The sequence below is a fragment of the Scardinius erythrophthalmus genome (genome assembly GCF_964197995.2).
Source record: "Scardinius erythrophthalmus genome assembly, chromosome: 4".
NCBI lineage: Eukaryota > Metazoa > Chordata > Actinopteri > Cypriniformes > Leuciscidae > Scardinius > Scardinius erythrophthalmus.
This window is the reverse complement of record NC_138224.1, coordinates 11506571-11520129: the sequence shown is the minus strand read 5'-3', so window position 1 is coordinate 11520129 and position 13559 is coordinate 11506571. Positions and strand designations below refer to the sequence as shown.

At 36.9% G+C, this 13559-nt stretch overlaps 2 protein-coding genes and 1 long non-coding RNA gene across 10 annotated transcripts in view; 1 reads left to right on the top strand and 2 right to left on the bottom strand.

Annotated features, from left to right (window-relative positions):
• The first annotated feature begins 3134 nt into the window (after window positions 1–3134).
• LOC308689897 overlaps window positions 3135–13559 on the top strand; it is a 39611-nt gene continuing 29186 nt past the window's right edge. The window contains exons 1-2 of the long non-coding RNA XR_014030081.1: window positions 3135–3201; window positions 11001–11048. This is a non-coding gene — a long non-coding RNA (uncharacterized lncRNA). The remainder of the gene's footprint in view (window positions 3202–11000; window positions 11049–13559) is intronic.
• kcnj8 (potassium inwardly rectifying channel subfamily J member 8) lies at window positions 4659–7709 on the bottom strand. The gene is made up of 2 exons (XM_081363997.1): window positions 7042–7709; window positions 4659–5883 (listed from the first exon to the last, which is right to left on the bottom strand). Exons 1-2 carry the CDS (start codon window positions 7389–7391, stop codon window positions 4983–4985), a joined length of 1251 nt encoding a protein of 416 aa, XP_081220123.1. The 5' UTR covers window positions 7392–7709; the 3' UTR covers window positions 4659–4982.
• abcc9 (ATP-binding cassette, sub-family C (CFTR/MRP), member 9) overlaps window positions 8955–13559 on the bottom strand; it is a 40424-nt gene continuing 35819 nt past the window's right edge. For 4 of the 8 annotated variants that reach the window (XM_081363989.1, XM_081363992.1, XM_081363991.1 and 1 more), the window contains 2 exons: window positions 12693–12755; window positions 8955–10808 (listed from right to left, as the gene is read on the bottom strand). In XM_081363989.1, coding sequence (XP_081220115.1) covers window positions 10671–10808; window positions 12693–12755 — 201 coding nt within the window. In that variant the 3' untranslated portion in view covers window positions 8955–10670. The other 4 variants (XM_081363990.1, XM_081363993.1, XR_014030080.1 and 1 more) reach the window with 3 other exon arrangements.

Genomic DNA, 13559 nt, shown 5'->3' with positions numbered 1-13559 from the left:
TATGTCCCACAATGCAACACGATTGTGACGTCACCGCATATCTCGTCTAATCACCACCACACAAACAACTCTATGATATATTAATTATAATTTTTTTTAAATTTAAAACAACCCAAACACACCTATAAACATTTGGATGCTGCATTAAACAAATTCTTAAAGGGAAAAAAATGTAAATAATAAATCAACTCCACAGCTGATTCCAAGTGATCAAGGGCTTAGGACGTTCCAGTTCAGCCCATTGCAGTTTCCGCCAGTAGTGGGCACTCGCAATGACGTACATCCGAGTGAACGAGACGAAGGGAAGTTAGCAAGTGAAGGGCATGACAATTTTGGACTGGAACGCAGCCCAAATAGACTAGAGCATCACAGTCCCGCCCACAGCCGGTGCCGGAAGTAAAAATTCAATACAATTTCTCCATTGACAGTTGGGGTATAAGCCATAAAAACGTAACCATACATGGTAGACTTAAAACCAGCTACGGCTGTACTAAGCGATTGTATATGCTCATAACCGCCAAAAGTTAATGGGGCACTAACCTTGTTTTGAGATAAATGCCTTTTATTCGCGATGTCTTGGAGAAGTACTTCATTACCCACAATCCTAAACAATCCCACAATCCCACAGTGATGCATCTGATAGGCTAGTACTATAATTAGGGTAGATTTGTAAAAGTCACTGACTAATTACAGGCGAGTTGAGAGCACAAATCACAAAATATTTAGGCCTAGTAGTCATGAAAACGTATTCAGATTTAGCATATTAATGATGCATTCACCTCATAAATCATGACACACTGCTCTAGCACAGGAAAGTGCGTAAGTTCAAGTGCATGCTTTTTAAATGAAAAAGTATTGGTATCGGTATCGGCGATACTGGCCCTGTATTTACTTGGTATCGGATCGATACTGAAATTTGCAGTATCGCCCATCACTAGTCTGAAGGTCTGGCTACTTGTTTAATGGCGATTAACTCCTAAGGAGCATTATCGCCACCTACTGTGCTGGATGGCAAATTAAGTCTGAAGTTTAAAACTGTTTCCTCTTCCTTCTCACAAATGGACCATTGACTATCTATCTATATTTCCTTGTTGAACCTTACTCTATCATCCCACATACATCATCATTATTCATAATACCTGCAATAGAGGTTTCATTGAGCTTCATCTGGCGCTGCGTGTTCAGCTCCTCCGTCCAAACTCAGCCCCCATGGCGGGTTCAACGTTTTTTCAAGCATATTGTATACTAAATCCCAAACCTGAATCATATATAAACGCAATTAGTGCTCTATATATCTTTCTGTCCATTAAACCTTTTCCTAAAATATCCTCATTCTTCATTCTATCCTCTCCATTCTTCAAATGACTGAATAATACATCCCGCTAGGGCTGTGAAATGATTAATCGCATCCAAAATAAAAGTTTGTGTTTACATAATATATGTGTGTGTACTGTGCATAATTATTTTGTATATATAAAAATACACACATACGCATGTATATATTTAAGAAAATTTTGTTATTTATATAAAAAATATTTAGATTCATTTATAATACAAATTATATATATACATATATATATATATATATATATATATATATACATACATACATACATATAAATCAGTATATGTAAGCAACTATTTCTTAAATATATGCATGTGTGTATATTTATATATACAAAATAATTATGCTCAGTAAACACACATATATTATGTAAATACAAACTTTTATTTTGGATGCGATTAATCGCGATTTATCGTTTCATTTCAGATACACCACACACATAATCCACTTTCATGTAACCCCAAAATTGCCAGGCCCACCTGTCTAAATGTAAGAAAGACGGTGAATAAGCCCTATTTCAAAAAACGGTGGAGTGTTCCTTTAAGACCAGCGCGTTATAAACTCAACACTGGCAATGCATTTTTGTCATTTTTGTCTCAGTGCATGCAATGTTTTAGTTTGGCAGCGCCGCCGTTAGCTTAGCTTAGCATAATGAATGGAATCCTTTGTTGCCAGCTAGCATTTTGTTGCTTCCTTTAAATCCTCGCTTATCGGGCTTATGCTACTCTGAACAATGCCTGAACTTCGTATTTTGAGCACTTCTTGCGTTGTTTCTTGCCTCTTCACGATGACTCGCTTAATTTAGTCCTAATTTGTAAGTCGCTTTGGACAAAAGCGTCTGCTAAATGACTAAATGTAATCTACTGGTCAAGTAGTTGAAGAAATAAAATCTATCTTTTACGCAATCCAGTGTTAAATTTGATTTATTTCACACAATTATTAAACACCTTAAAAAAAAAACTTTGTCACTTGCAGTTAAAATAGTCAAGTAGTCAAATCACGTTTTCTATCTTTTACTCGCCCAGGTTTCATTTTATTTATTAATTTACTTATTTTCCACATTTTTCACAATATTAAATAGCTTTAAACATAGTAATAAATACACTTAAATAGTTTAGTATAGTCACTAGTAAACATGTTAAGAGTAAATACAGACCTTAATTAATTATTGGAGTAGAAAATAATGTTAAACTAATCGAAACCACAACAATACCGTATATTGAAATGATAGTTCATCCAAAAATGAAAATGTTGTCATTTACTCTCCCTAATGTTGTTCCAAACCTGTATGCGTTTCTTTCTTCTGTTGAACACAAAATATAAAAAAGAAAACAAAAAAGTTGGTAATCAAGCAGTTTGATGGCACCTATTGACTTCCATAATAGGAAAAAAAAAATACTATGAAAGTCATGTCTACCGTCAACTGTCATATCTGGTTACCAACAATTTAAAATAATATTTTCTTTTGCGTTTAACAGAAGGAAACTCGTATAGGATTGCTTTTAAGAAAATTGCGTTAAAATGACAACGTGTTCACTTATGATAAGACAATCTTTCCAACCTAATTGAAGAGAAATTTAACATAGTTGTTGATTACGTAACAGCAATTCCTTACAAAGATGTTATATAGTATTTCTGATATTTACCAAATTAATCAGTCTCCGTAGAGACCGTCAAAAATTGCCAGTGCCGACTATATTTCAAGTCGTCACGGCGGGGTATTGGGTAAAGTTTTCAATTAGCAATAATCGCGCCTCGGATAAACCTCATAGGCTACGATACTGCCACTGCGCAAAGCTGACGTACCATATGCCAGAGAGGGGACCTCATCGAACAACACAGGAGTTTCATCAACGGTACGTGTGTTTACTGTTCCTTATCGCGCGAACAGGCTCGCAGTGGACTGGGATATGTAATCGAAACGCTGAAGCAAAAGTTAGTCGTGAAAAATATGTGTTTTCATGTACGTTTTAAACAAAAATATAGACTATTGGTTACTCTCGCGCAGTGCATGCTGGGATATACAGCAGTTTTTAAGCATACGCGGAATGAAGTGCCTCGAACTCTTTACGAACATATTTTTTGACATACATGCACACGCGTGCATAAAAGTCATTTTTCTCTGCAGTCGGTGGCAGTGCAATGCAGTTATCCCTCGCTTCTTTATCACATCTATAATGTGCAAACTACCCTCATTGTCAAAACTGCAAGTGACCACCAGAGGGCGGTATTTACTCTCTTAAAATAATTATTCCTCGTTGACTATAAAGTTGGCAAAGGTGTTTAAAATTGAGCAAATGTTATAAACAATAGTTAAAAGCGAATTTAAGATCATATTGGCCGGTAAAGTGGGACAAATTATCCTTCGAGTTGTTGCAGCTGATGATCCATTAGTTTGCAATTGGAGTTTCATGCCTAACGTTACCTAAATAAAAATGTTGGATACAATATAAAGCCTGGTTGTATGTATCTTCATAGGCTATCGTGTGATTATTCTAACAATATTATACTGAACGTACGTAATAACTCGTTTAAGCAGTTCAGAGCGTTAACTTATGGTCCATTTATCATCCTCACTAAACATTCGATTAAGCCAGTTCTTAATTATACACAACACAAACATCAAGCAAATGAACATCAACAGTCGTATGATGTTTACCTGCCTTACTCTTAGATAATCGACGTTTGAGATGCTCTTGCTAAACGCAGTGAGGAAGTTTGATGAAAGTCGTCTACCGTTTACATCTGTAATTCCACAGCAGGCCGACACACATGCAGTTTCATCAGTTCACCAGCAGAGGTCGCCACACATGCAGTTTCATCAGTTCACCAGCAGAGGTCGCCACACATGCAGTTTCATCAGTTCACCACCAGAGGTCGCCACACATGCAGTTTCATCAGTTCACCACCAGAGGTCGCCACACATGCAGTTTCATCAGTTCACCACCAGAGGTCGCCACACATGCAGTTTTACCAGTTCACCACCAGAGGTCGTCACACATGCAGTTTCACCAGTTCACCACCAGAGGTCGCCACACACGCAGTTTTATCAGTTCACCGCCAGAGGCCGCCACGACCACTTTAAAGTTTCACCAGCAGGAATCAGAATCACAATCATTCTGCCATTCAAGTTTCACATGCAACTAATAGTGCAACTATATTCTGACATGCAACTAGTCAGTTGGTCACAGTTTTAGTTACTCTACATGTTCACTGTTTTGCTCTTGATTATTTTCTTGTATCATTTCAGCTTTGATAAACCTAAATTCATGCATTCGGTTACATTCGAACTAATTGAAATAAAAATCCCAGAGAGGAGACCAGATGCTTTATTGAGCACATACCATTTATTACAGAACAAATGAAAAACTGTCAAGTTTAATTAAGTGCGAACCATATTGTCATTGTCCATAGAAGCCTACGATGCTGTGATAATTAGCATACTTAATATAATTTGTGGAACTCTTTAAAATTACACATTATTGAAGATCAACAATTTTAGAAAACCATCCATTATAATGTCATAAATGCCTCACGTTGCTCCATCACATATGATAAAGAAACAGAAGAGAACATAGAAAAGAGCATGACAAGGACTTAAAGAAACACAGATGAAAAGCACTAAGAAGGCCATTTGTCATGTGACAGCTAGATTTGGTCCACCCTCGGGGGTGAGGAACTGCACTTTGGGCACGGCGAGTGCCGAATTGTTGCGGCGCATGGAGTTGCCCTTGCGCATGGAGTTGTTCCGCCGCATGGAGTTCCTCTTGCGCAAGGAGTTCTGGTGCGACAGCTCGCTCTTCTGGAGCGTCTGGATCAGGATGGAGGGCTTCTCGTCCAGCTCGCGGGCGCTGCACTGCGGCGTGGCCACTTTGACCGTGTTCCCGAACTTCGAGTAGTCCACCGAGTACACGCCCTCTTCCTCGGTCACTATAGGCAAGAAGCGGTGGCCCCACTGGATCTCCTCGGTCACGTACGAGGTGCGAGCCTGAGTGGTGATGCCCGTGGTTTCCACAACACCTTCCAGGATTACGATGACCTCCAGGTCGCTGCACTGAAGCTCCATCGCTGAGAGATCGTACAGGGGGCTGTCCTTATCGATGACGTGACAGATGATCAGAGGCGCTAACAGGAAGATGCTGTTGCTGGCCACCACGCTCTCGGTCTGGACGTCGATCTGGTGGATGGGTATGATCTCGCCCTCCGGCGTGGTGGTCTTCCGGACCACCTGGAGGCGCACGGCGGCGTTGATGATCATGCTCTTGCGCAGGTCTCCCACCCGGATCATGAAGCACAGGCGGTTGTTGCGCACGGCGATGACGGCGTGCCGGCTGAAGATGAGGGTCTCGGCGCGCCGGTGGGACTGGGCCGTCTTCATGAAGATGCAGCCCAGCATGACGGCGTTAATTATCAGGCCGCTGATGTTCTGTAATATGAGCATGGTGATGGCTGCCGTACACTGCTCCGTTATCATACGCCCTCCGAAACCTATCGTCACCTGCACCTCGATGGAGAAGAGGAAGGCAGAGGTGAAAGAGCTGGAAAAGATGAAGAGGAGTCACAGTTTTAGGATCCTAAAAGGATTGAAATTTACAATCTACATAGAACAAAACAACCTAGTCATTTTTTCTCTATAATAACAAAACCATCCAATATCAGCACTTCTTTAATGACTTCTATATAATATAACACATCAATTGTCAATTCTAAATTTTAATTATTATTTTTGAATGTGTTTTTTTTTATAACTACATTTTGAAAAAGGAAACACTAAAGAATGACAATATGTTTGTCTGTGTACTAGTATAATAGTAACTATATATATATATATATATATGTGTGTATGTATATGAAGAGTTCAGATGCAAAAGTCTCTAATTGCCATCTGAAATTTTCTTCTAGAATGATCATTTTTATCAAGCTCGTATATTTAAATTCAGTAATTTCACTTAAATGGCAATGAAGATTACCTATTTGTCATTTAAGTGAAATTACTTAAAAATGATCTTTCTAGAAGAAAATTTCAGATGGCACTTAGAGGCTTTTGCATCTGAACTCTTCATATATATATATATATATATAATAGATTTAATAAACGGATGTATCTCAGTTTGACATTTTTCAACTTGATTTTTAAAATAAATATTTATAATTTGATTACATTACACTTTATTTAAAATAAATATTTATTTGAGATTATTTCAGTCATTATAAGGTCTGAATTATAAATGAATATTTATTCATAAAAATAATAATTATATAATATATAATATAATTATTTTATAAATATTATTTTATTTGTATACATTTTATAAATGTAATCATATTTATGCAAGAATGAAGAATGATTTCTTCTAATACTTTACTCTTAATTACTATTTTAAAATGTATAAATGTAATAACATTTATACAAGAATGAAGAAGAACGATTTCTTATATAATTCTTTATTCTTTTCATATTTCCTTTTCAACAAGATCTGCTTTATACTTTTAAACTTACAGCATTTACTAGTATTAACTTACAATACATCTGATTCCAGTCATGATAAATCTGATAGAGTTTTGATACATAGACATGTTTGGAAAGTCTGAAGATCATTATAGTCTCCATCTGCACAAACCTCAAATCAGACTCTTCTGAAGTCTGTTACTTAACATCATTTTGCCATTGACCAAAATGACTTGAGCACACTTACTTGACATTAGTGACACATTGGTCTGCGACAGGTTTGCTGTTTGTGTTCAGATCCCCGTGCGCAAACGCCACCAGCCACCAACCCATGGCGAACAGCAGCCAGCTGCACAGGAACGTCATGGTGAAAATGACCAGCGTGAAACGCCATTTGAGATCCACCAGAGTAGTGAAGACGTCCTGCAGGAATCTGCCCTGCTCGCGGATGTTCTTGTGGGCCAGGTTACACGAACCGCTCTTGGCGATGAAGCGCGCTTTGTTCACCCGGTCCCTGAACACGGGCTTGCGGGGAATCCGAGACACGAGCGCCGGTAGCGCGAACTCCTCAGGAATGATGCTTTTACGCGGCAACATTATTTGGGCATGTCAGTGCAGACGCTCAGGAATAAAGCCTCTCCAGCGAATGTCAAACGCGCAGTTCCAGTTTAATAACCATCCTGCCCTCTAACTCTAGGCTACTGAATAGCACAAACTAAAGCAAAGACCGTTTTGACATCTATCAGATCTTAATCTGTGTTCTTGTGTGAGTTCATACAATAAACACTACATAAAGAGCAGAACACACATCGTGTACCGCTAAAAGTCTTCAAAAAAAAAAAAGTATCTTAATGATGATTGTGCAGCGCTCTTGACGCACATGGGCGGTACATGACTGTCCTGCTGCCTCTGAGAAACATTCACCCTGGAGAGGAGAGTCTTTTAAAACTTCTTTAAAAGATTGCATTATTTATGTCCGCCCTTATTTTATAGACTGGAAAAAAAGAATATACTAAATTATACAAATCGAAGTCAAATGGAGTTCATACAGTATAACATAACAAATATGCCAGTCACAAAATAATTGCAGGTCAGGACGTTTAAAAAAATGTGTACAGTTTGTACAATTTGAATGTGTGTATCTATAGTTCTGCAATGTGATAATATTTTAAGAATGCAAGGGGTTTCAAACTGGGGTCCGGAGACTCCTAGAGGGCCGCAAGAGGGCGCCAGAGAGTAAATATATTTGACTTCATAAAAAAAAACTTTTAAACTTTTGTTTTAGGGTTAACTATTCGACACACATTTACTGAAATTATTTTTATTGTTTTATTCTGCTTTTCTGAGGACAGGTCGAAAATCATCAGATTAATCTTGAATGTTTTATACCGAAGCCCTTTTAACAGTAAGAATTAATACAAATAATAATAAAAAATGCGAAAATAATGATCATCTTTTCTTCTAGACGTGCATCTTTATAAGAAGTTTGAATCTGTCTATCTTTTCTATGGAGTATTTCACTGTTGTTTGAGGCTGCTCGCTGTAATATTCTGCGTAAAACTTATTTGGAGTGATATTTATTGTGAAAAGCGCTACACAAATCTGAATTAAAAATATTTCTCTTCAGGTTTAAACATCTAACATTATCCTATAAAATCCCATAAGAAAAGGATAAAAGATACACTGACAACTTAATACAAAGTAATCCAGTTTTCTTTGGCTTCAGTGCGTTTTCACAATTTAAAAGGCAGTTATTTAAATGTTATATTTAGCCTTAATATGTTTCTCACATTATAAATGGGTTTCTGTATATAAGATAGCTGCCTATATAATAGGAATGGGGCAAGATATCATATTTAGGCATCAAAACGGAAGGTTCAATGAAATAGCTAAATGTGAACAGAAGGGGCGCTGTGTAGCAAACGATTTTCTCCACAAGGGACTGAAAGATCTTCATATGTGTGAGAGATCTCATTAGTTTAATAATAAATCAATTTAATTATTTTAATAGGTTTTTCAGTATGACCATCTATTGCTTGTTTGTAGAATTGAGCACCATAAATGTTAACTTTTTTTTTTTTTTTTTGCTGAACAGTTTTCCGTTTAGTAATTGTTTTACATTTTGCTTAAAAGTATGCAATGACACTCAATAGAGATAAGTAAACGCACAAAGCAAATTTTATTTTCATTTCATGTGTAAAAAAAAGAAGTTAGGCACACATTATAATGCAGTTAAATGTTTATGGTACAAAAGCCATTTTAATTACATATGTACATTTAAAACAGTCCATCATGACTAGCATGCAAGTACCTGAAATTAGCAGTAATTGCAATAAACTTAGAGTGTATTTGATATAAAAGACTGAAATGTGTTGCTGTTGGCTCGCAGTGAAATTTGACGTGGTGTTTACACATCACCGGATTGTGTAAAGCGTGTCAGCTGCTGTTTTACGCACATGGTTGGATTCACAAGTTACTGGAATATCACTGCTGAAGTGTGACATCACAGCTCACTGCAAATATTCATCAAATCACTGGCAATGACAGTTAGTGTCCAATGAATGGAAAGATTTCCCACAGTGGTTGCAGCAAAACACAGCAATGCATCATTTTACTGCTGGGACAAAGAGTCACTTGCAGACTATTGTTTAGATCATCTTTGGCTGTGACTTCCAGAAAGTAGAGCGTTCAAATAAAGAAAGCTGAAGTGTAAATGTAAATGTGATGTGAGGGTAGAGACTGGCACTCCATTAAAGGGAGATGAGGGAAATTAACGATTGTGTGTGTACAATATATCTGTACAGAGAGTGCAGACTCATTTTGACACCCTCATAATAAAACGTTAGGAGAGAAAAATCACATGATTTTAACTTGTAGTGCACTTGAAAAAGTATAGGCCTATATTAAAACGACAATGTACCTTTTAGAGTGTGTGTTTTTAAATTGGGTTATAGGGTGAACCTCATGAGAAAAATGGCCAAATCATAATTTCACCTCAATATATATTGCATAAAGTAAAAGCATAAGTGTCCTAAAAATTACATTTTAATTTTAAAATCATAAAAATCACATTTCAAATAAAAGTGGAATGGTCCATATTTTTTTAATTTAATTTAATTTAATTTAATTTAATTTAATTTAATTTAATTTAATTTAATTTAATTTAATTTAATTTAATTTAATTTAATTTAATTTAATTTAATTTAAAAGTGAAAAATGACCTGCGCATTTCTTGATATTTTTCGTGAAATTCACCCTATTTTTTCTAAATTTTTGTTTAGGAGCAAATGCTTAAAATGTTAAAACCCCTGAAAATAAGCTTTTGGTTAAGTGATTTGCATAAGAGGAATACAGTAGAAAATATAAAATATGATCAGTTTTGTATATAGGGTGTGAATAACACATTAGGGTTGATCTGGTGGACATTGCAGGACTCCCCAGAAAGTGAGGGCTCGCGATTCTCTCAAGAGTGCTTTGGGGAGCCAGCAATATTTGTCCTCCCTCCCTTAAATCTGTATCAGCAATGCACTTCAGACAGACAGACAAGAGCGTCAGGCCTCAACAGGACAGACATGCTCTGTACAGTGTTTGTACTAGTCAAAACACAGTAGATAAATACTTATTGCTTAAACATTTCAGAGTACACATATCATTACTTAGAAAAAGACCGGTAAGGTAACAAAATGCTAAAAAAGAGTCCAATATACTGTGATAGGGGTTCATATAAAAAGATAACAGTTCAGAATTCGTGTGAAGTTGAGTCCTTTCCGATGCCTGCATGCGCGGCTGCGCCAATGCATTGGCAAACAAATGGCTGCTATTTGTTAATAAGGCCAAGAGTGGTATAAACTGATGTGGTGATGGAGATGAGTGGCTCTACATGTCGGCTTTGACAAAGGATGCAAACAAGCTGTCCTCTTGTTCCATGAGAATCGCTGGTTTTCCGTACTCCATGATGCTTCCCCTTTTCATCACAATGACTAGATCAGCCGTCAGGATAGTGTGGACACGATGCTGTGGAAAACAGGCACACTCAAGCAGATGTGTGCAAATGCATTTTGATTAAAACAACACCTTAGCTGTTGAAATTACGTTTAACTTGTCCCTTTTTCTGCTCAAGTCACTGCAGGTTTCTGTAATCAGAGTAAAACATCAAGCTAAAAAAACATCCCAACTTAATTTTTTTTTGTTTTGTTTTATTTACAGACCCTGCTGTTAAAAAGCCAGAGTGTTCATTTCATTGATATCTCTCAGGTAAGAGCATTTTATGTCATATTCCCAAAAAACAGGCTTACATCTTATCTTTATTGTGGCTATTTCTACTTTTAAAAATTAATTTTCATACCACAAGACTGTGTAAGTGAACAGCAAAAAAGCTAAAAGGTTATTAAGAATTGTGAAAAATAAATGGTGACCAAATATTTTAAACCTAATATATTATTTAAAAAAATAATATACTCTTTCTTATACATTTTAACTTAAATTTAACCTTCATGTTAAAAAAATGCTAGTCAAATACTAGTCTGTCACATCTGTTTTATCACATCATGTTTTCATGTCTTTTATTTTGAAATTCATCATAGTTGTGTTTCTTGTCATGTGATTCTCTGCTCCCTCATGTGCTTCCTTTACCTCATGTGTCTTTCCATTGGTTCATTGTCTTGATTGCTTTCAGGTGTGTCTTGTTAATCATTAGTCCATATAGACCTTATGCCATAGAATTGTGTCTTTGAATTTCTGTTTTTGGGGTAACTCTGTATAATTCTATGGCATCGCTGTCGAAGAGTAATTGGCTGGTGAAGAGGATTTACTAGTAGAGTTAACTAAAGTCATGAGCATTGTAATGTTTGAAGTAGATGTCATAACAAATGTCAGTAGACTGGGAAGATTTTAAAACTAGCGATTCATTCATAAATCCTTAAGATTTTACCTTCATGCTGTGGAAAATGGCTGAAAACTAGACAACAGACTATGGAAACAAAACACATGAGGTAAAGGGAACTAATCAGAACAAGACACATGAAGCAAAGAAAGCACACGAATAGAATACATTTCAAAATAAAAGTCATGAAAGTTTGAACATTGTTGTGATGTGACATAGTCAACCTGCTTTAGAATAGGGTTAGTGGCTGTGAGCTAAAATGTTCTAATAGGGCGCACACATAGGAAGCTCATGGTTACCAACCAATGAACCAGTGCGTAGATGCCAAGGGGGCGGAGCCTAATCACGGTTACTTGTGCGTCCGGACTAAGATGCTGAAGAGGCTGTTTTCCTGCGCCAAGAGGTTAGGAGCGCTGTCGCACTCTACCAGAATCCCAGAGGAAAACACCAGCACCTGCTCTGCCTCCAAGATGGAGGAAACAAGGTGCTGTGTCAGAGGAAGAGAGATGGGTGGACAAAGAAGGAGAAGAAAGAGAGGGAAAAGGGGATGAGGGAGAGGAGAAGAAAATGTGAGGAAAGCGTAGCAAAAACAGCAGCAGAGAGAGATCATGCATTTATTCAAAGCTCAATGTCGTTCTGTGGCACTTTAAAAACACTTTGCATTTTTTTTTTTTTACTGGATGCCTTTAAGTGACACAAACAGAAGCAGAAATACATATTTGTGTATCTGTGGCTCTGAATGACAGTTTAAAGTACAAACGTCAGACTACAGTGGCTGCAGGCTTATACTTATGATGCAACATGTTAATAGCAAGAGATTGATAGTAAACTAATCGTCAGCTGTTAGAAGTAGAAGTTGAGAACAGAGAAAGGAGTTAAGATGTCAAAGTCTGGCAAGCATTAACAGTCCTTATCCCTTTAAAGGTGTATTTCTGTATTGTTTAGAATATTTCTGTGCCTGTATTTTCATATAGACCAGCAAAAAAAAACAACCTGGTTGATATAGGGTAACTTACCGCTATGGTGACAACTGTCCGATCAGCAAATGCAGTCATCACCACTTTCTGAAGAATATTTTCCTGTTGAATTTGCCACAAAATAATTTTTAGTACCAAAAATGTGTTTTTTTTAACGATATTCATGGATTCAAAATGTCTTAAAGTCAAGATGAAATCAAAATTGACCTTATTTACTTTGATACAATCCAATCAACTCACAATATTGTTTTTCTTAATTAATATGTTTCACTCTATAATACATCAAATTATGGAAGTACTTTTTTTTTATATATAAAAATAGATCCAAGTTAAACAAAAAACTCTATGGGGCGGTTTCCCGGATAGAGAGATTAAGCCTAGTCCTAAACTAAAATGGCCCTTTAAACCAGATTAACAGAAATCAGCTTTCTCTGTCATGGCTTTAAATAGTCCTTGATTTAGTTTAGTCCAGAGTTTAATAAGCAGATTTCCTGGAGGAAGACTAGAGCTACTCCAGGACTAAATTGAGGCTTAAATTAAACCTACCAGGAGGCAGGTTTAACTTCAGATTAACTTTGTTTCAAAGAAGACACATGCATTACTTGACATGCATTACTTGGACACGCGCACGCACGCACGCACGCACGCACGCACGCACGCACGCACGCACATATGTCATTTAAACATTTCGTTTTGTTTTAAACTCATTGTATCGTGTTTCTAGTTCAAATGCGATTGGTTCATGTTAAACTAACTCGAAATGGACACTCTTTGACTTGACTGTTTTCATTTTAGTCTAGTAACTTGGGCTGCATTCCAGCCCACTTTTAGTAAAATTTTTTTGATTGCAATCTTTTTCTGATGCCATTGTTTTCCTTGGATTTGCTTCACAGTTCCATGCAATTT

Bases quoted from the DNA above. Each gene is read 5' to 3' on its own strand.
- kcnj8 (XM_081363997.1), bottom strand. From the start codon at position 7,391: ATGTTGCCGCGTAAAAGCATCATTCCTGAGGAGTTCGCGCTACCGGCG. The intron at 5,884-7,041 runs GTAAGTGTGCTC...CATCTTTTCCAG, and splicing joins CAATGTGTCACTAATGTCAA to CTCTTTCACCTCTGCCTTCC.